At 44.0% G+C, this 23469-nt stretch overlaps 1 protein-coding gene and 1 pseudogene across 1 annotated transcript in view; one reads left to right on the top strand and one right to left on the bottom strand.

The window, feature by feature from the left end:
- The first annotated feature begins 4969 nt into the window (after nucleotides 1–4969).
- LOC126418704 (uncharacterized) overlaps nucleotides 4970–23469 on the top strand; it is a 43155-nt gene continuing 24655 nt past the window's right edge. Inside the window, exons 1-2 of the mRNA XM_050085602.1 lie at nucleotides 4970–5117; nucleotides 13767–13890. Coding sequence (XP_049941559.1) covers nucleotides 13770–13890 — 121 coding nt within the window. The 5' untranslated portion in view covers nucleotides 4970–5117; nucleotides 13767–13769. The remainder of the gene's footprint in view (nucleotides 5118–13766; nucleotides 13891–23469) is intronic.
- Nucleotides 18557–18674, bottom strand: LOC126420267 (5S ribosomal RNA; annotated as a pseudogene).

Raw genomic sequence — 23469 nt, 5'->3', positions numbered from 1 at the left:
CAGCCCACACAACACAGCTGCCATGCATTTCTTGCGTCACGACAATTCTCGGCCGCATTCTGAAGATGCTCCTGCAGTGTTTTCGACGGGAAGTGTTTGATTATCCACAGTACAGCCCGCAATCGGCTAATTGGCTCCCTCTGAGTTTCATGTCTGCTCACATGAACCGCTAGCTATAACGACCTTTTGACACAGACAACGAGCTGTAGACTAGCGTAGAGGATTGGACGAAACCACAGGCAGCTGCCTTTCATGACGAGGATATTGGATAGTTGGTACAACACTACGACATGCGTCTAAGTCGGAGGTGCGACTGTGTAGAGACGTAGCTGGAGGATGTAGCTTACTGTTACAAATAAAACATTTTTGATTTTCACAGTGTTTTACATCTCGCGACTTCACTTTCTGAAAAGACCTCGTACATATACACTACTACTCTACAATTCACAATTAAGTGCCTCACAGAGGGTTCTTCGAGCCATCTTCAAGTTATTTCTCTGCCGTTCTCCCACCTCATAGTCTCTGTATTTGCGTTCAGTGTTGGTTTGGTTTGCTGTAAACCCAAGTGCACCTAAATACTGTGTGCATATCTATAGCAACTGGCTAAAACGTACGTTATCGAAATCAATTTACCACTCATACCAAAATGATATACAATGTAGCCATCATAAAGCATTACCATATTTTCATTTCGCACAAATTTCGTAAAGTTATGCCTTTATTTCCGTTATTTTCGCCAGCAACACGACCCTACATTCTATCTGCACATGATCCGGATGGAGCCTGCAGTGGCTCGAAAACTCGTTAAAGCAGCCATCAATCCGAAGATTGTTTTGGACGCCACGGTGCTTTAGCAGGTATGGAGGTGATTTGCCCTTACCTTCCTGTGAGCAGTTGTAGGGGTACGTACAGTTGAACGCGGATTCCGAACCACCGTGAAAGAGGCAGTTTTGTATCGACAAATACTGTCAGACGGGAAAGAAATGATAAGTGAGAGATAACAATCCTAGGACTGACAGGAGACCTCTAGATTTGTAGTCTAACACTTTTTCACTGACAAGGGAAGGCCACGACGTTTGGGACGCGGATTTACTGCAAACTTCGTACACTCGTAGTACTCCACGAGGCAACAAAATGTGTAAGCAGTAGCCCGTACTTCTCAAGCGTTACTGAGAAAATCGCAAAATAATTTCGGTCGTCGAATATATATATATATATATATATATATATGCGTGGTCATTTTTACCGTCAAGTGGCTACATCATGGTCGTGCTGGCACGGTAGCTCAGCGTGTTCGCTCAGCCATTAATTACCCTTTGTATTAAAATAAACTGAGCGAACGATCAACGAAATGACTGACCTGTTGTCAGCGGACGTCCGCCCTGAACAAATTCAACGAACAATATAGAACGAAATGCTTTTTTAAATAAAATAAAATAAAAAAAGAAGTGGTAGGCGTTTAAGTCGCTGGATCGAGTTCCGTTCGTCAGTTTTTTTTTTTTTATTTTCAACACAGACATTTTCTCTACTACTTATATTACAATTGATATAATGGGGAAAATATGTGTAATCGGATGAACTTTTATTAAATTTACAATGTTATTTTTCAGTCTACTAATTTTTATTATCACAAATAATATAATATTCATAACTATCGACTAGTAAACGACCAAATGCATAAAGTGATACTGAAAATGTATGCTTGTCCGTGTCTTCAAAGCTGTTCGTATTTAATAGAAAGAGAACGAGAAATTGCTTCTCGGAAGACGCTGTTAAAATACACTCGATATTGCATAACCAATTATCAGCGCCGATTTTTAAGGAAATACTGCGTTATGCATGTTTTGCTTCCAAACTATCGTCTGAAAGAGAGGTTTTTGAAAATGTTAACAAGGTTTGTTTTTCCACAGAAAACGACAAAAGACCTTGCGTATGCGGTGCCGTTTAACTTTATGTTTTCCATGTTTTTACGAAAAATACCATCCTGCAACTTGTACTCGTAATGTCGAAAGCGACGATTAATTGTACATCTTTCGAAAGCCGTCTGTGCCGGTCAAAACTTGGAGGTAACAAGTCGTTTCGGGCTCCTTCCTGGTATATGGGATTTCTCAAATCACGGACAAGCATACATTTTCAGTATGACTTCATGCATTTGGTCGTTTACTGGTCGATAGTTATGATTATTACATTATTTGTGATAATAAAAATTAGTAGACTGCCAAATAATATTGTAACTTTAATAAAATTTCATCCGATTACACGTATTTTCCCCATTATATCAATTGTGATACAAATAATAAAGAAAATGACTGAGTTGAAAATAAAAATAAAAACTGACGAACGGAACTCGATCCAGAGATCCAGCAGCTTGAATGCTAAACACTTTTTTTTTTAAAAAAAAAAAAAGGTTTGTTCTATATTGTTCGTTGAATTTGTTCAGGGCGGACGTCCGATGACACCCCTTCAGTTTGTTCGATGATCCGTTCGCTCAGTTTTTTTATTATAAAGGGTAACTAACGCTCTGACCGAACACGCTTTCTTTTTTTTGTTTTTTTTCATAGTCTCATTTTGTTTCTTTTCGTTCGTTGCATCTGCTCTGCGAGCGTCGCAAGACACCCGTTTCAGTTCGTCGTTGATCCATCAAGTCAGTTTTTTTTATTACAGAGGGCAGCCAACCCTCTGACCGAACACGCTGAGCTACCGTGCCGGCACCACTCGGCTGCAGCCGCTTCATGGTTAAAATAGCCACGCACAGATATGTATTCGACGACCGAAATTATCTTGCGATTTTCTCAGTAACTTTGATTTTATCCATACTGGATCAGAGGTCGTGGTTGTGAATGTCAGTGTTAAAAAATATATCGGCTCAACCACTTGTTTATAGTGTAAAACACTAAGATTGACGCGTTTCGGAAGTCAAGTTTCCATCATCAGAATAATAAAAAGTAAAAGAACCTGTTAAAACTCGCTAAAATGGAACATGCAACAGGCACAATAAAATTGATAATAAAATTAAAACATCGTGGCTGCTTCCCTTGTTGCAGCCGTGTCTTCCAAGGTGCATCTCCACATAGTCGTCAAAATATAAAAAACTCTAAAATGGTGTCGCCTGTGGTGTTCAACATCTAACCACATGGCTCTCTCCTCTATCGTCGTAAACCGCCCGTGCGTCTTCGTTGACACCACACACCACGTAGCCAAACACGACGATGGAGGAGAGAGCCATGTGGTTAGATGTTGAACGCCATAGGCGACACCATTTTAGAGTTTTTTTATATTTTGACGACTATGTGGAGATGCACCTTGGAAGACACGGCTGCAACAAGGGAAGTAGCCACGATGTTTTAATTTTATCATCAATTTTGTTGGGCCTGGTGCATGCAGTATCACGAGGCTCAAACACAGTTAGTGGCAACCCGTGGACACAGCAAACAGTGGAGAATGGCTAGTTCATCACGTAGGCATCACATGCTGCCGCGTGACTAGCCTACTCAGGGCTCAAAGTTCGGGGTGCTAGAACCTTCTAGAACAAGTGGTGCCGGGTGCACTAACCCCTATAAAAGCGGATAGCCGCTAGATCGAAGGACAGTGATGGAGTGAGGCACTTAGGACGCCGGTCCACGTTAGTCTGCGTCGGGATGCTGCAAGAGTTGCAGGAGAGTATTGAGCACAGCAACAAGTAGGGACTTAGGCTGAGTCGACACAGCTGACACTTAGTCTGGTGCGCTCGCCTCTGCTGTATTAGGACTTAGGTTTGGGAAGTTAGGGATGGCAACTGCATAGCCAGATAGACAATCATTAGAGACTGTATATAGAATCTTATTTAAATCACAAGTGCCAGGGGTACTTCCAGTATAATCGTTCTATACATCGAGTGTTCATATATGAAAGCTTCCCTAAGATCCTATCCGAGTTCCGTACTCTAGCTCACCTTGCAGCCTTCTCTACAACGGAGCAGTGAGGAGTTGGCGGCCCACACCACCGAGACCTCATGCCAAGTAAGTTCTCTGACGCGCACCAACGCAGTCCTTCCACTCCCTCTCAGGACACGTCAGTGGGACACGACACGTTGTCCTCGTGGAGTACTGCGATTGTACGAAGTTTGCAGTAAATCCGCGTTCCAAACGTCGTGGCCTCCCCTTGTGAGGCACGCAGCCACACAGTACCAAATTTTAAAAGCGCCTGGTTTCATATCATAATTATCGTACCTAGATAAACAGCCATTTTACAGCACAGCTGCAGTTTCTCATCGATTATGGATGTAATAAATGAAATGAAATGATCGTATGGCATTGTTGGCCGGGAGGCCCCATGCGGGGAAGTTCGGCCGCCGTATTGTAAGTCCTTTTTATTAGACACCACTTCGGCGACTTGCGAGTCAATGATCATGAAATGATGATGAACACACAACACCCAGTCATCATGAGGTAGAGAAAAATCTCTGACCCCGCCGCAAATCGAACCCGGGTCCCCGAGCGCAGAAAGCGAGAACGCTACCGCAAGACCACGAGCTGCGGACGATGTAATAAATGACTCATATGAATTGAACTTAGTTAACTGTAAAATATCTGCTAAAAGCAATCGAGACATTTGTGAAGAAGAGAGTGTACCACCTGAAGTAGTCACGGCGCCTCCCGTGTTTCGAAAAGAGGCGAGGCGAGGCACGGGGAGTTGCGACAGGCGCGCCGGAAGCAGGTAGTGGGTGTTGCAGAGAGCGCCGAGCACCGGCCGTCTCGGCCGCGCGCCTCGTAGGGTAGCGACTGGCGGCTCCCGGTCGCCGGCGGCGGATCCCCGCGCCAGCGGTCTGCAAATCCGCCGCCCCCACCGCCGCCGAGGCGCAGATTCGGAAGCCTGCGTAAGAGCGAGGGTACGTGTGTGTGTGTGAGTGTCCAGGTGAGGGTGTGTTCACGGTAGGAAACTGGGCCGCGGCGTTGCCGTCTCCGGCAGGAAGAGCCGCCGGGGCGGCGGTGGTGGGGCGGCCGGCCGGGCCGCGAAGGCTGCCGGCGCTGTATATAAGCGGCGCTGACGCCGGCCGGCCGACACCGCAACCGCGTGGCCAGCCCAGCCGCACCCGCATCGCCTGCTGCCGCCGCTTCTGCGACCGCCAACTCGCCGCGGTAAGGCCAACCACGATACCTTCTGTGCTTCTCGTTGCTAGACCGTCCGGCCGTCTTCTCTTCGGGCCGCCAGACCGGATAACTTACTCACTTTCGCTGTCGTCTGCTCGTACTAGGACTTTGCCCTCTCGGGAGAGCGAAATGCAGCAGCTAAAGTGATGGTCAATCCCGATTGTGACTCGACAGAAAACTTGGTGATAGGTATAAGGCAGCACGTCATTTTGCTGCTCATAGCTATGAAAGCAAATACGGGTGTCCCACAAGGAACTGTGCTAGGGCCACTACTGTTCACGGCAACAGAGTGCGACAGCAAAGCTGAACTACTGCAAGTGGCAGAGCTTTCGACATGTAACAGTACAAGAATTGACCACATATTTGATATAAGCCCGACCGACAGTTGCTCCACAACCTCATGTGCTTGCTTTGCTTAGCCACAACGGTGTTTCTTCTGACCGCTAGACAGGAGAAGTCACTTTCTCTACTGTCTGCTCGGACTTGGGGGAGTGAAATGCAGCTGCTAAAGTGACGGTTAGCCACGTTTGTTACTCTGTATAAAACTTGTGATAAGCGTAAGGGAGCACCTTATTTTGGGTGCAGAATTGTCCACAGCCAAGAAAGTAAATGCGGACGTCCCCCAAATGGTTCAAATGGCTCTGAGCACTATGTGACTTAATATCTGAGGTCATTCGTCCCCTAGAACTTAGAACTACTTAAACCTAACTAACGTAAGGACATCACACACATCCATGCCCGAGGCAGGGTTCGAACCTGCGACCGTAGCGGTCGCGCGGTTTCAGACTGAAGCGCCTAGAACCGCTCGGCCACTCAAGCCAGTTGGGACGTCTCCCAGTGAGCTGTTGTAGGACCCCTATTGTTCACAACATACAGAGTGCGATATCCAAGCTGAACCTCTGAAAATATCAAAACTAAAGTTTCTACAAGTTATAGTATAAGAAATGGTCTCATATTTGATATAAGGTCACCTGTGTTTCTTGTTTGCGTAGCAAAGACGGCGACTAGACAGGAGAACTTACTTTCATTGTCGTCTGCTCAGGCTAAGACTTTCCCCTCTTCAGAGAGCAAAATGCAGTAGCTAAAGTGATGGTCAGCCACGTTTCTAACTCGACAGGCATTTCATGATAGTTATGACGCAGAACGTCATATTGGGAGAAGATTCCTCTGTAACTATGAAAGTAAATAAGAGGGTCCCACAAGGAATTGCGCTAGATACAGTACTTTCCGTGACGTACTCAGTGCAGCACCTAAGCACCTCTGTGCTTCTCGTTGCTAGACCGCCTGCCCCTCTTCTCTTCGGGCCGCGAGACCAGATAAGTTACTTACTTTCGCTGTCGTCTGCTCATACTAAGAATTTGCCCTCTCGGGACAGCGAAATGCAGCAGCTAAAGTGATGGTCAATCCAGATTGTGTGTCTACAGAAAAGTTGGTGATAGGTATAAGGCAGCACGTCATTTTGGTTGGACAGTCGTCCATACCTATGAAAGTAAATACGGGTGTCCCACAAGGAACTGTGCTAGGACCACTATTGTTCACGACAACAGAGTGCGACAGCTCAGCTGAACTGCTTCAAGTAGCAGAGCTTTCGACATGTAACAGCATAAGAATTGACCACATACTTGATGTAAGGCCAACTGACAGTTGCTTCACAACCTTCTGTGCTTGCTTTGCTTAGCCACGACGGTGTCTCTTCTGACCGCTAGACAGGAGAAGTCACTTTCTTTACTGTCTGCTCGGACTTAGACTTCCCCCTCTTCGGGGAATGAAATGCAGCTGCTAAAGTGACAGTTAGCCACGTTTGTTATCTGCAGAAAACTTGTGATAAGCGTAAGGGAGCACCTTATTTTGGGTTCAGAGTCGTCCACAGCCAAGAAAGTAAATGCGGACGTCCCCCAGTGAGCTGTGCTAGGACCCCTATTGTTCATGACATACAGAGTGCGAAAATATCAAAACTAAAGTTTCGACAAGTAATAGTACAAGAACTGGTCTCATATTTGATATAATGTCACCTTCTGTGCTTCTCGTTGCGTAGCCACGAGGACGACTAGACAGGAGAACTTACTTTCATTGTCGTCTGCTCAGACTAAGACTTTCTCCTCTTCAGAGAGCAAAATACAGTAGCTAAAGTGATGGTCAGCCACGTTTCTAACTCGACAGACATTTCATGATAGTCATAAGGCAGAACGTCATATTGGGAGAAGATTCCTCTGTACCTATGTAAGTAAATAAGAGGGTTCCACAAGGAATTGTGCTAGATCCAGTACTTTCCGTGACGTACTCAGTGCAGCACCTAAGCTGAACTGCTGCAATTTTCAGAACTAAATTTTCAACAGGTAGTCCTTCAAGAACTGGTCACATATTTGATGTAAGGCTAACTAACAGGTGCTCCATCATCTGTGCTTCTCGTTGTTTATCTACCAGTGTATCTTCTCTCCACGCCACGAGCCAGGAGAACTTACTGGCTTTACCTGTCGCCTGCTGGCATTAAGACTTTCTCCTCACGGGGCAGTGAAATGCAGCAGCTAAAGTGATAGTCAGCCACGTTTTTGACTCTATAGAAAACTTGGTGGTAGGCATATGGCAGCACGTCATTTTGGGTGGTGAGTCGCCCATAGCCTTGGAAGTAAATACAGGGTCAGATACGATCATACGGAGTACACATCAAATTGCCTTGAGGAATATTTTACTATTAGAGACCAGTACCTTTACACTGGACGGGGGGTGGGGGGTCGTCTACAGAAGCGAAAGTAACCGTGACTGCGTCCTAAGGAAATGTATTTGGACCTCCAATGTTATTTATATGCATAAACGATTTATAATATATGACCATCATCAATTTACAGTATCAATTTATAAAATTGTTCACTCACAGTGCCTTTATGTGAAGGGAAGTATCATCATTCGAAGATCCTAAGGAATTGAAGAAAGACTTCAACAAAATTTCCGCTTGATGTAACAAGTAGCAGCGCTCACAGAATGTGGATATATTCAAGATTATATCTATAAGAAAGAGAAATAAGCGGATTCTATCTGACTGAAAGATTAGTGGTGAACATTTTGAGCACGTCATGTCGTATAAGAATTTGGGGACAATAACAAAAAACTGTATAAAGTAGGACGATCGCGTAAAACCAGTATTAGGTAAGGCAAATGGAAGACTTACGGTAGATTTGTTGCAAGCCTTCTGGGGAAGTGCGGTGCATCTGTAAAGGAAATCTCACAGAGATAGGATCGTAACAGGTCGAAAGAGTAACAGAAATGCTCTGAGAAGTGAATGAGTATCCTAGGCAGAAAGACGAGGTAGTTCTTGCCGACAGTGTATATCTCGCCTACATATCATGATAAAGAGAGAGAGGCGCTTAAGAGGCAAATAGACAGTCATTTCAGTAAGCCAATGGAATTGAAGTGTAACTTGATAACTTCGCCAAGCAGTGTACAGTGGCTTGTGGAAGTATTTTAGAACCGCTACTGCACATGTTACACTGTATGTGGAATCAATGCTGAACCGCTGAAATTACCTAAACAGAATATTCCGCAAGTAAAAATTTGAGAATCGACTGCAGTCTTGATGTACGGTCAGTGTTGATAATTTTTTATCTGTCAATACAGTTAACAGCCCATACAGTAAAATACTCACCCTTTGCCCGTTACCCATTGCCGAAATTCTTGAAGTATTTGTGTAATATTGCCGGCCGAAGTGGCCGCGCGGTTCTGGCGCTGCAGTCTGGAGCCGCGAGAACGCTACGGTCGCAGGTTCGAATCCTGCCTCGGGCATGGATGTGTGTGATGTCCTTAGGTTAGTTAGGTTTAACTAGTTCTAAGTTCTAGGGGACTAATGACCTCATCAGTTGAGTCCCATAGTGCTCAGAGCCATTTGAACCATTTTTTTTGTAATATTAAATACATTCATTCCGCATGTTACAAGTGTTCATTCCCGCATGATTTAGCGGTTAATGGAACCTCCAGTCTTTCGTAGAAGGCGCGGTTGTACTTCATCTAGTATTATCCGATTAAACTTGTAGCAAGGGCGGGCCAGATCTTCAAAGATAGTTTGTAGTAAACACTGATAGGCAGCCCTTAATGTAGAAAACTATAGAAGTAAAAGTCTACTAGCTTTAGGCTTCACGATTAATGACTCACAACTGGAATCTCCCATATCACACATAACTTCGGAGTAACTGCTCACGGGGAAACGAAGAGAAGTCTCCCATAGCTTCAGCGAGGTTCGATGCCGCCTCATTAAAGAGATTCCTTATAAAGACCTCTAATTTGTGGGGTCCATTTCGTATTGGATGAACGAGGGATATCGAGCATATATATATAGAGCACAGCCTAGGTTTTGATTGGAAATAGATGGTAACCAGAATACTGACTCCTCTTAACCAGCGGACACTTGAAGAAAGACGCCCAATATCTCTTGAAAATCTGCTTATGACGTTCCAAGAATGATTTAAGGAGCAGAATCTAAGAACATCTATGGTCCACCTACATGTCGCTACTGCAGGAGCTGTGAAGAAGGAATTACACTATTAATATCAAGACAACGGAAAATAAATAATCATTCTTCCCACACTACATTCCTATGTAAAACAGGAAGAAGCCTTAGTATATTGTACTTTGAAAAACGCTCCGTTCCACGTTTTCAGACTATAAATGCAAACGTACATTGATGATCAGTTAAAGCTCTCTGCCTTAATCGTTAACTAGGGACGACAGTACGCCCCCAATCTCACTCTATAGATGTACATATCTGAAAGTCGTTACCGCAAGACAAATTCTTCAGAGTTAACCTAATCAATAAGAGTGTACAACTGGCTAACGGCCCACTCATACGGAGGGTTATGTTGATTCTGAGGGTTGCATGAATAATTAATTCAGACCATAATGTTGTTACCTTCCCGAAATGCAGAAAAACAGTGCAACTAGCACGGAACGCTTATAGACGATGCTTTCATGGCTACTGCCATAGGCTGTAAGTCCTTTCGTCCGTCTCTTTCTTAATTGGTAAGTGGGCTGGCTACAAAAAAATGTCATTCACAGCATTCGCTTCATCGCTATATCATTAATTCCGAAATCTGTAGTTATCATACCACAGACGGACGACGGAAACTAACTGCTTTCTTTGCTTCAAACTTAATCTCTCGGAAAACACATTCCTCACAAATATATAAAGTTGTAATGCAGCTGCCAAAAATGAAAAAAAAGCAAAAAATAAATTATGCATAAAGAGTAGATACACTATGGACAATGGACAAGTTATCATATGACAGGAAGCATTACATTGTGGTTAGTTTGGGAACGGAATAGAATCCTCCTAAAGAAAACGAAGGCTCTTTTTTCTCACACCGTTGCACATTCGACGAAGTGCTACAGCGTGAAGTAACATTATAAAGTTTATAATTTATGCTGAGACAAATGTAAAGTCCTTAAAGAGAATACGTTTCCTGGTGGCAAATACAGAAATAAATTTGATAACATTCAATCTTGGGTCAAAAACGCTAACTTCTATGTAAAGCATTCATCTTTGATCCTATATTGCGATATTAAGATTATCTATGGAATGTATGTTTGCAGTTTTTTTCTTATTAAACTGAAGTACTATTTTAGAAAGTTCTTATTCGTATTTGAATTGATTGTTTAAAATCTTAAAAGATATCCACCTTTAGTGACCACTTTTATAAGACAAACTAACGTTCTTCTAGATTGTTAAGCTTCTCTCGCAATTTCTCTCTAAAGTTTTAAACGTAAACTGCAAATTAAGTTGTACGTACGTCAATAACAAGAAGCCGTTCGCTGAAGAAGTGCAACAATCTATCCTTTAGCAGGGTGCTATTATAACTATTATAACTGATGCATGCTATTATTAAGTTAAGACTGTAATCACGCTGTGTGGCAGAAATCTTGTGCGTGTCAAAGTGAGGTTGCTGTTCTGTACGTGCATTTAAGTCTCCAGTCTACGTTAGTCTCGTTTGAAAACGGCAGTTCAAGAGAAGTGCCACAAGCAGAGTAAACTCTAAATTTAAAACGAACCTTACGTAAAATCCGGTGTTTGTTCTCACCATAGCCAAGTAAACTATAAAATAAGAGCAGAGCCTTTTGCAAAGCACGCCATTCACCCGACGAACACCGTAAAATGGCATACTCGGTAAAGCAATTAGTTCCGCTGATTCCGGCATTCACTACAACAGGAAAACCCGACTGCGCAATGCAGATGTTTGTTTCACCGCTATGATATACTACTGTTTTTTTTTTTTCTTTTTCCGCCCCCCCCCCCCCCCCCCCCACCTCCCTCATCTTCCTCACGAGGCACTCCTGGTTTTTCAGCATTACGACTGAATATCATGAGAGTTTTTCATGAAAAATTATTATGGAAGCGGAGATATACGTGGAATGGTGTTTTTCAGAGAACAGAATATTTGTTTCATCGTCATTATGCCTTAAAGATGACTTAGACAGGGTAGTTAACAGGAAGAATCATAAACAACTGTGCTAAACGTCTGTACTTTTTGTGCGCAGACAGTAAATGAACACTAAAGGAAAAGGAGAAGGAGATAGTTCTTCCCATCTCTTTTGTGTACTGTAACCTACGTTTCTGTTATATGGAGTGTTCCTCGTATGCCTGTTCAGCGCCTTTCACCGGCGAGCTTAATAGCAGGACCGGTCTTCAGAGGAGTTTCTGTCGGGACGTACGGTGACTTGTGCTTCTCGTTCAGATGCTTACGAAGAAAGTGGAACAGCACTAAAACTCTTGCCGACAAACATGTCAGAGCTTTGTCGTTCCTTACACCATCTCGTACCCTGAGCTCTTATTGTCCTCTCTTTTTAGTGGTTAGTGGAATTTATCTCTATATTCTCTTTAAGCGCTCCTGTCTTTATAGGTTTCTTCTCAGACAGGGAAATATGAGTTTCACATGTAACTCCGCATTACAACAGATTAACAGTTCTGTTAGTAATGCCGTAAAAATTAAAAATAATACTCCATTTTGGATGTAAGTGGCATTTTGGTTCTGTCAGAGGAAATCTCAGTGTGAAACCGCTGAGGTACTGTTTTTGCTGGTACAGCAAAAAAAAAAATTTCCATGATACCTTCGTAGGACGGGACAGTCCTCTCATGTTCTGGTTATTCTGCTTATACAGCTGAAACGGTATCTTTTTCTTTCAGTGATGACGGATAGCCTCAACAGTCACATTACGCCTTGTTGGATTTCAAGTCATCATTCCTGCACCAAAAATCGAAGTGAAAAGTCAAGTGAGATGGCGCAGTCGTCAAGGTACTGGACTCACGATCGGAAGGAGTGATGTTCAAATCCCTGTCAGATCATCAACATTTAAGTTCTGCAAACAGTTTACAACGAATGCTCAGATGATTCCTTAAAACCGACGGTCATTTTCCTTCCCCATTCTTGCCTTGTTCGAGGTTGTGCTCCATCCCTAATGAAATCGTTGTTGAAGGAGCTTTCACCCTTATGACCTGAAAAATGCTTGTAATATCCGTGAGATCCATTGTTTGAATTATCAGCAACTTATTCAAACAAAATTACTTAGCGCAGTATTTACAGTTAAATGAGATATTCATTTTCTCTGATACAGTCTAATTCGAAAGCTAGTCAGACTATTTACAAACAGTCCTTGGAAAATAGCCTTTTGAAAACATTGAAATTAATATTAGTAGTCAAATCCGTTATATCCTTCCTCAAAATCACATTCACGGTGGTTGCATGACATTTGTCTGTCAAATAGTGGCAGTACCACACTGATAAGTTTTTTACGCAAAATTAGATAGGACGTTCAACAGTAAAATAAACCTCCGGTCATTGGTCATCTTTTTTTAATACTTCGGTAGTCTTCCTAAATCACTCCACTCGTATGCAGGGATGATTATTTTAAATTGGATGCTGATTGATTGTGAGGTCGTGCCCGTACTCAAGTTTCGAAGCTAAAATGTGGTATTATCCGCACACAGTGCAAAAGCACGAATTTAAGGCGTTTCAAAGGCATGTATGCCCTCGTCACTAGCAATGCCTACACACAAGAATCTTCATTGCGAGCAACAGATTTACGAACTTAAATCCACGCAATGTCCTCATAATAGTGACATTATACAAAAGTAATGATACTACTGTAAGGAAAATTCCATGCAATGAATACTCTTGTGTGTCGATACTTCTGAATATGAAGGCTCGTATCGTCGAAAAGCGTTAAATTAGTGTTTTTGCACTGCGTGACTGTGCTTACATATTAACTTCCAAATGGATGTAGTCTGTTTTCTGCCCCTTCCCTTTCCAAATGAGCTATAGTTCAGTCGCTAACGACTCTGATCTCGGCGGGATGGCAAACCTTAATCTTTGTTACCTGCTCCCCTGTTTGTACAACAGAGACAGTGCTCCTCCCCTAATGAGTTACATGTTGACGCTACATTAAATGGTAACTTTCCTTCACTCCACATCAAGAACGGTGTTCTCGAAAAACAAGACATTAGTAAACTGTCTGTAGTAGTAATGCTTTGTGTGTTAGTTGTTACTTCTACGCTGAAAAACCGATGGAGTAATTCTCGTCGGTACATAATTTCTGTTTGCAAGAAATTTCCATGTGACGGCACGAAATTTATCGGAATGTTTTGTTTCTTGTTGACAGACAATGAAGGTACTTTCCATCCTGGTGATCTGCCTTTCCGTGGCCGTGCTGGCGGCCGATGAGAAGAAGGAGGACGAGAGGCCCAAGATCTTCAAGAGGCTCATCCCCGCTGATGTCCTCAGAGGTGAGAAAGTGCCCGCGCCGCAGGAGATATTGGAGAACACGCGCGCCTGCGCACAGCTGGCTGGCTCCGGGAGAAACCCACGCTAGAGAGCGACTCGCGTTGCAGTCTCACGAGGTGCCTCGTTGTGCTGCTCTGCGTGAGAGTACATCCTGCTGACACAGTCGAGTCCGCGCACATAAACAGGAAAGGAAAAGGGGGAACCGTCGAGAAACAACGTACCGTTTACAGCATGAAATCTCTCACTTTGCGTAGCTAAGCAATAGCGAAAGAGCAGAACTGTGTGAGCTCTTCACAAGCAGCATTTTGCACAGGACCATGATAGTAAACCATGTGTCAGTCCACATCTTCGGCCTGGTAATATCGTCTTCTAGATTTCCAGATTCCAAATTGCTCTACATGATTAGCATATTCGTGATATGTCGGTCAAGCAGTGACCTCTACTTGCTGAGTCCATAAAAGCAGGAGAGAGACAGGATGAAATTACGACCTCACTCTGAGAAACAATTGTTGTTCATCATAATGGTCTGAAAGATTGTTACCTGTTGCAGGGGGTCACCGGCGTAACGCGGTCATCTGTAAACTTCGCAAACAGTACCAGATATCGGAGAACGATTTTCGGAAAAGTGATAGTACGCAAAGGGTCATTTTTTGTTCTGTATTAGCCTAGGTCACATACCAGTTTAGATTAATGAACGAGATAGAGGAGATCCAACGAAGAGTGACGTGTTTCCTCACTGGAAAGTTTAGTAAGCGCGAGAGCGTAAACTTCATAAACAGTACCAGATATCGAAACACGAGTTTAGAAAAAAACATAGTCTGCAAAGGGCTGTCTAATATTTTGTAGTAATGAGGAACACGTACCAGGTTGATTAATAGGAGATATAGAGAACTTCAGTATATTGCTAGGTAAGAAAATCCCAAGAGGAATGGTCTATATTCAGTGATGTGACAGGAAAGATCATTCGAAGCAAAAAGTCTAGTAAACATGGGTTCTAAACTGCGTACTTTAAGAGCTATGACCACTTGTTCAGTAGAAGGGATGCGTCTCACATTAGCGTAGATGAGCAAGTGTTTATAGTTTTTAAGGTATGCATTTTGGAGCCCATGTTCGATAGATTTCTTTGGTTCAAATTATCTTTCCAGTCATATCCCTCAATACTAATGATTTTTCTTGTCTAGCCTGAATGGCATAATACTTCCCCATGAATTAACTATCATTCGCCTATAATGACGTTTCCAGTATTTTTTCTCCAACGATTCTCAACTGACAGCCGAGGCAACGGCCACTGGTGGGTAAAATCTTGAAGCCGATGTACAGAGAACCCTAATTGATAGCAGTAATTAAAAATCGTTGATAATTTACTTTTCTATAATGCTGCTTTGGCAGTGCTGTCACGATAGGCAGGAAAAAGAAAAGTACGCACCGCACTCCTTTTTATGGAACATTTAAGGACGTAGTATCTCTCTAAGTAGTTAATATTGAGAACTATAGCTTAGACACAGTCGGCTCGATGGCTGAGTGGTCAGCGTGACGGATTGCCGTCCTATGGGCCCGGGTTCGATTCCCGGCTGTGTCGGAGATCTTCTCCGCTCGGGGACTGGGTGTTGTGTTGTCTTCATCATCCTTTCATCCCCATCCGGCGCGCAGGTCGCCCAATGTGGCGTCGAATGTCATAAGACCTGCACCATGGCAGACGGACCTGCCCCGCAAGGGGCCTCCCGGCCAATGACGCCAAACACTGATTTCCATTTCCATAGCCTCGACACAGGTATTACAACTAAAAGACAAGAAAAGTAGATCGCCGGAAAGACGTGGGGCTGTAACGTGTTATTGTGGAATCAAACACATTTTGCGCCAGGGGAGCAATTTCTGGGCAAACGTACGTAACCAACGCAAGATGAAGCTGCCTAAAATCTCATTGATTAAATAAGGCTAACCGAGTACATGCATGAGTATTCTTTCGAAATTCGAAATACGTGCGATATCGAAATGCAAAAAGGACTCGCTCAGTTGATTTGTTGACCCAAATCATGCTGCCACAAGGACATGTCTGGTCACAAATTAATGAAATCGTAGCAGACTTGTGGAAGCACGCCGGCCGCGGTGGTCTCGCGGTTCTAGGCGCGCATTCCAGAACCGCGCGACTGCTACGGTCGCAGGCTCGAATCCTGCCTCGGGCATGGATGTGTGTGATGTCGTTAGGTTAGTTAAGTTTAAGTAGTTCTAAGTTCTAGGGGACTGATGACCACAGCTGCTAAGTCCCATAGTGCTCAGAGCCTTTGTGGAAGCACGGAAAACTTTAAACCATAGCTGAAACAGCCCGGAAGTGAGCAGCAGTCTTCTAAAATGCTACTTGTCGCCGAACCATCGCGTGAAAGTGTGCACGTAAGGATGCGGAACGGCGGGTACCGGTTACGAAAGCGGGAAGATATCGCGAACTCGTTGCCCGGAGGCGAAGCGCGCAGTGGCTGCTGGCCATTATGTAGAGTCGGCGGCCGTACAGGAATGGGCACGGTGTTGCGAAAGCGAGACCTGCAGGGCCAGTCCGCGTACTTTCGCCAAGCCAGCCACTGCTGCAGCTGACCCCGCTGTCGCCCTCTGCAGCCGCCAGTCTAGTCGCCGGCCGCCGCGTCATCGCGGCCGCAGGAACGCTACGCCTCTCCGCTGGACTCGGCGGGTTCCTTTCACTTGCACAGTTGCAGGTTTGAAAGACGCATTCAGGTCGTCCGCTCGCCACGAGACGAGGCGTCCCTACTCAGATGCTGCCTCGTAGCAGCCGGGTGCTTATTGTGTGAAAGGCTTACCATTCAAACAAATGTGGGCGGTATGCGTCCCAGGAAGCATCAACACTGGCACACATTTCGCGGATTACCACTACTGTACTGTTGGAGAAACTCAAGCTTATTCTGAATGTCTTGAAAGAATTTCCGTTTCCACTAAAGTTAATACGTGTAGTAGAGACATGTTTGGAGAAAAATTATTGCAGAGTAGAGATGAGTTCAGGAATGCCTGAGCATTTTCAAGTCAGAACTGATCTTAGACTAGCAGATGCACTATCTCCAGCACTTCTTAATTTAATTTTAGAGAAAATAGGCAGAGAACAACATTAAACCCAGCTGGAAGAAGACTGGGTAATAACACATAAAATCGATTTGCATACATGCGAAAGATGTTCTAATAGGTGGTAGCAGACAGGACTTGCACAGCTCATGTCAAGTTCTTACGTATATGTTGTAAGGGAAGCAGAGTTAGAAATTAATAAGGAGAAACCTGTGTGCACGGTCGTGAGCAAGGCACCCAACGATGATACCCCATAGATAGCTGTGAGCAAGGCACCCAACGATGATACCCCATTTATAGCTGATAAAGTCACTTTCAAAAGAGTGGACATACGTAAATATTTTTTAGGAAGAAGCACTACGTCTTCAGGCCACAAGTGGCCCGTGAAGACCATCCGACCGCCGTGTCATCCTCAGTTGAGGATGCGGGTAGGAGGGGCGTGTGGTCAGCACACCGCTCTCCCGGTCGTTGTGATGGTTTTGTTTGACCGGAGCCGCTACTATTCGGTCGAATAGCTCCTCGATTGGCATCATGAGGCTGAGTGCACCCCGAAAAGTGACAATAGCGCATGGCGGACCGGATGGTCACCCATGCAATTGCCGGCCACACCCGACAGCGCTTAACTTCGGTGATCTGACGGGAACCGGTGTATCCACTGCGGCAAGGCCGTTGCCTTTTAGGAAGAAGAACAAAAGGAAATTGAGACTAAGGCAATTACTGCAGCGGCAAATAGAGCATATTTTGACTTACGGGGCATGCTGTGCGGTACAGAAGTTCCGAGAAGTTTTAAAATCAGACTGAACCAGTCTGATTTCTCTCGGTAGTCTTATACTGGTCTGAAAATTCACATTAAGGAAAGCAGACGAAGAAAAGTTGCTTGTCTTCGAGAGTGAAAGATGAAGGAAAATAATTGGCCCCAAGAGGGACATGCAGACAGAGAGATGGAAGATATTTAAAAAACAGAAAGTGGCAGACCTTTACTAAGAAGCTGATATTGGCCGAAGGACGAAGAGAAAAAAGACTGATGTGGGTGAAGCCCTAATTAGAATGGAAAAGGCTACTGCGAGTCGCGTTATCATCGTCGGGGAAATGTAGAGGCGGCAGAGGAAGCGATACAGAGACGATGGCCCGAGAAAAAGAGAATGGACCACGAGAGCCAGGAACAGAAATGATGGGTGGAGCTATGTAAAGAACACATACGGTCACCCAAGTCAAAGCGACAATTAAGAAGATCGACATATGTCTTTTTCAATTCAGAAACTTCCCTCAAAGTGCGACTATTTGATCAGTATCGGTGGGATGTTTCCGTTGACAATGCCAAAACTAATTTCCTTCTTCCCTGTCCCAATGACGTAGTGTCCTGTGAGCAGACTCTAATTGTCTGTTGCTAACAGAGCAGTAAAAGCACTCCGTCTTCAGGCCACGAGGGGCCTACCGGCACCATCCGACCGCCGTGTCATCTTCAGTGGAGGATGCGGATAGGAGGGGCGTGGGGTCAGCACACCGCTCTCCCGGCCGTTATGATGGTATTCTTGACCGAAGCCGCTACTATTCTGTCGAGTAGCTCCTCAATTGGCATCACGAGGCTGAGTGCACCCCGAAAAATGGCAACAGCGCATGGCGGCCTGGATGGTCACCCGTCCAAGTGCCGACCACGCCCGACAGCTCTTAACTTCGGTGATCTCACGGGAACCGGTGGATCCACTGCGGTAAGGCTGTTGCCAACAGAGCAGTAAAGAGCAGTAAAGAGCAGTCTTTATTCCATGCGCAAATATTATGTTTCAATCGTAATCAGTTATCAAGCTGGACAATCAGCTCTGAGTGTAAACTAATCATTAGAACTGCCTCTTGGTCTCACGAATGCGACACCGAGGTAGCAGCATAGCCTGCTCTAACCTATTGAGAACAGCTTTACCTAGGGACTACAGCTCCACTGGTTAATTAATTGGAAATAAAAACAGGTGCTGCTGACGATATAGCCTGGTGACAGTACCTTTTCTGACAATTTTGAGAAGCAAAGTACTGTCTAGCTTTAATTTTTATACATTTCTGTGCACCGTGCTATGCCTTATCTTAATGATCAAAGATTCACTTGCAGAACAGGTTTAAGGCTGCAGTGTCTGGGAAGGGTCTACTATTTTGTGGTGCAACCAGCGGAACAGACAGTTTACTTCGCTTCTTAGCTGTGAAAGATAAGCTGCCGTGACCGCCGCTGTTACGGGAGAACCCCACAGATAATGACGTAGTTAAGTCTGTCGAGCGCAAGGTAACCTTCCAGTGTATGAAAAACACCGGGATTTTCCCTGCAGCAATTCCATGTGGGGAGGCGTGGTAGCTCATGCGATGAGTTCTTGTAGCAGATGTTTTCGAAAGCACTTACATTAATTTAGTCATTAACCTTTTCAACCATTCATCGTTATTACATACCAATTCACTTACGTCACTGAAACTGCTGGTTTTTCTTGTTTTACGACAGTGTGATTCGTTCACAAAGAGAGCTTCATCAACCGGATAGGGCTGAAGCGCAGAGAGAAAATGAGATTTGTGCCCTGAAGGATCCCATTCGAAATCGAGAGTGGTCATTTCGTTTTACGTTTTTCCTGTTCGAACTGAACAATAACATACCAGCACTGGAAACATTTAGCACGGAAGGCCATGGTAAATTCTTTTCTTAATTCATGACAGAACGAAGTAATGCTTATTTCTCTGTTCAATTTACTCTCCACGGGAAGTTAAAAACGAACGCTGCCCCCCTCTATGCTTTTACAGGAAATCTACGTAATTGTTCAGGAGCTATCTATAGTTCACGACGAAATAGAATGCTATATCTTGAGGCATATCGCGGCAGGTTTGAAAATGAAAGCCAAAAGCATTTCATCCTTGTCCTTGAGCACTAAATGCACTTGCCTAAATCCCATGACACAAACCATTAGTCTGTTTGCTAAAATTGGAGAAACCGGGTACTTACAGCACAAAGTAGTTCTTGAGACTTTACTTCGTGCATAAAGACATTGGTCGCTAGTTTTTGTTAGTTTCTAATACACACAGGAAAACAACAGCTGTTATCTCAGAATAATGAAGTTCTTGGTTGACTTCGATATGAAGGGATAATACCTTACACATGGAATGTGTTCGTGCATGTATTGCACACCGTTCCTTGTGATGGAAGAACCTTATGACTTCCCTGAAGTGCCTCATATGAATGCCAAAAAAGCGGTTCTTTCCTTATTTTTAAGCAGTTTGTGCAAATCTGTAACGACTTGGCTGTCGACAACAAATTTTAATGAGATCAGAGTGGTTACTTCGAAGAGGTAATGGCAATTTTCTATCCCTTGCTGAAAGTGAATCTGTAACTACATCACTAGCGAACCACAATCGCAAGTATTTTTTAAAAAAAATCGTGGTGGACAAACTATGACTCAGCCACTTTTGCCTATAATGTACATCTGGCGTGTCGGTGAGTCACCTCTTTTGATTCTTAACACGGTGAAGGGTTTCACAGGAGCGCGAATGTTGGTTAACGGGCGGAAACTGAGAACGACAATAGAGCCATTCTCTGTTGTCCGCGCAGCACGAGAGGAACATAAAAATAATGGGCAAAAAAAAGAGGAATGTGGAGCGGAACGCGTTAGAACAGGCGGCGGTTCTGTCAATAATGTCACCTTGTGGAGAAGGCCACGCCACGGCGGACACCGGAACCTTGCTCCGCAAAGCACGCTGCCGCTGCGAACCACATGTTTCTTCTTGACGTCCATGCAGGTTCATTTCTGTACTTTCGAGTACCATTTTATGACTCTTCTGGGCAACACTGAGGGAGTGGCCTATAAATGTCACATTATAAAAAAAACCATTGGCCGAGCAAGGCACCTCATAATAAAGAGTAAAGTAACCGACTTATTACTGCTTCCATTTTCCCTTTACTTCCTTAGTTGTTTCGTGTAGAATTAATAAAACGAGTTAACTATGTACCAACGATTTTCTGTTTTCCTATTGTTACGTGTAGGTACAAGTGAGCCATATCCACACTCTTTTACCTAATAATTACATCGGTTCTTTCTCTTGGCTTGTATTTCTGAAGAATATTTTGTGCAAGACAACTCTAACACCATCACGGCCTTGTACTAGGAAATAATACCAACTACTCCATGAAGTGTTCTCGTTCTCATATTCCTGTAGTCATTGTCAGGAGCCACAGCAATGGTTGACGTCAGCGTGCACACATTCTCATACAATGGTTTAGGAGGTGGAAACTTCGTTGTGTTTCTATAACCCTCTTCCGCTACTATTTGATCATCGTATGATAGCTTATGAAAAGAGTTCTTAACATTTAAATTTATATACGCGATGTTAACAAATTTCTCTTTTTCACAAACGCTTTTCTTTCTACAGCTAGTCTGCATTTAATATCCTCTCTATGTCGGCCATCATCACGTATTTTGCAGCCCAAATAGCAAAACTCTTTTACGAGTTATAGGGCCTCATTTCCTAATCTAATTCCCTCGCCATCACCTGATTTAATTCGACTACATTCCATTAGCCTTGTTTACTTTTCTTGACGTTCATCTTGTAACTTATTTTCAAGACACTATCCACACCGTTCAACTGATGGCAAATCCATCGCCCTCTCTGACGAAATTACAACGTCATCGGCAAAGAGCAAACTTCTTACTTCTTCTCCCTGAACTTTAATTCCCTTTCAAGATTTCTCCTTGGTTTCCTTTGTAGCTTGGTTATTGTTCAGAGTGAATAACATCGGGGAGAGGCTAAAAATCTCCCACACTCCCTTCTCAGATACCGCTTCCCTTTGATGTCCGTCGTATGTTACAACTACTGTTGTGTTTGTGTCCTGGCTGTGAATAACCACCCGCTCTCTGTATTTTATCCCTGACATCTTCCAAATTTCCAACAGTGCAGACCAGTCAACATGCAGAAAGCTTTCTCTAAATCTATAAATGGTACAAACTTAGGTTTGCCTTTCTTTAACCTATCTTCTAAGACAAGTCGTAGGGTCAGTATTGCTTCAAGTGTTCCTCCGCAACCCAAATTGATGTTTCTCGAGGTCGACCTCCACATTTTTTTTCTATTCTCCTGTAAATAATTCGTATGTTTGCTGTTATTAAGACACAGTACTGACAGAGAATGGAGTTTCCAATTGCAGTACGGCCATTTTCCTCAATCACGTCGTTCGAATGCTGGGATAGTAACTTCGAGTAGGCCGCAGCAGATTTCCTTCCCACCCCGCCGGCAGTTTTCCTATTTCTCCGTCTCTAACGCCGCGACCTCGAAAGAATGTTTCGAAATCGCTTTGACACCACTTGTTTGTAAAATCACTTGCTATATACACTGTTTGCCTTTGAATGGACCTCGTTTCTGGACTTCTTAGCTGAGGAAAACGGCAAGTGGTCACGCAAATCGAACCTATCAGCAGCCAGCATCGGAAACCTCGGAGGCGGACACTTCGAGGGTCATGGTGGGTTGAACTTCAACCGAGCTTGTTACTGTTGCTGTTGCTGCAGATCTGTAGAGACTTTCGGGTTGTGTCGCTGCCCAGTGCAGTCCCAGCAGAAGATGTCGCGCTTGTGAGTCGCTCCCGTACCGGCCTGGCCCGATGCCACCCACGCAATGCTAGCCTTCCGCTTGGCCGGCCGCCCCCGCTTCCGGCAGCTTTCTTCCACGCGGGCCGCCAGTACCGTGCTCTGCGTCAACCGCCTCTCCTTCAGAGACTCCTCGACTTATCTTCTTTAATATACATACAACAGTAGTAACATTACGCTACATACACATATACACACTCAATGGCCCTACACGTTAGTATTTAAATTTGACAACTAGATCGCAATACTAGGTGCCTCATCTATATGACAGCTCTGTAGTTCACACTTAAGTGTTTGGCAGAATCTTCATACAATTGCATTCAGCCTACTTACCGATCGCTCCGCTCGCGAATAGCACATGGGAAAAATTAGCACCTAAATATTTACCTGACAGATCTGATTTCTCTTGTTTATTACGATGCTCGTTCTCCCTATGTTGATGGGAAGTTTTTTTTTTTGCATTTGATTTACTGCGTATCTCAAAAGCTACTGCCTATTTTAAAAAGTAAGTCGTACATTTTACAATTTTTTACCAACAAATGTTGGTGGGACAATCCCCATTCGGAGGAGAAAGTCGATGACTAAAATGTCGTGAAAAGATCTCGTTGCAACGAAAAACGCCTTTGTTTTAATGATTGCCACCCCAGTTCGCGTATCATATCCATGACACCTCCTCCCCTATTAAGCGGTAATACAACACGAGCTGCCCATCTTTGAACTTTTTTCGATATCCTCCGTCAATCCTATCCGATAACGATCCTATACTGTGACCTAGGCTACAGAATAATACCGCCAAGCGTAATGTAGGCAATTTCTTCAGTGATCTGTAGCGTCTTCTAAGCGTTCAGGCAATAAAACACTGTCTTTAGTCAACATTCTCCTCAGCTTCCACATTTTTTATTTGACAGTTCCAATTTAAATTGC

Source organism: Schistocerca serialis, chromosome 9, assembly GCF_023864345.2.
Source record: "Schistocerca serialis cubense isolate TAMUIC-IGC-003099 chromosome 9, iqSchSeri2.2, whole genome shotgun sequence".
NCBI classification, from domain to species: domain Eukaryota; kingdom Metazoa; phylum Arthropoda; class Insecta; order Orthoptera; family Acrididae; genus Schistocerca; species Schistocerca serialis.
This window is presented reverse-complemented; position numbering and strand designations above follow the sequence as displayed.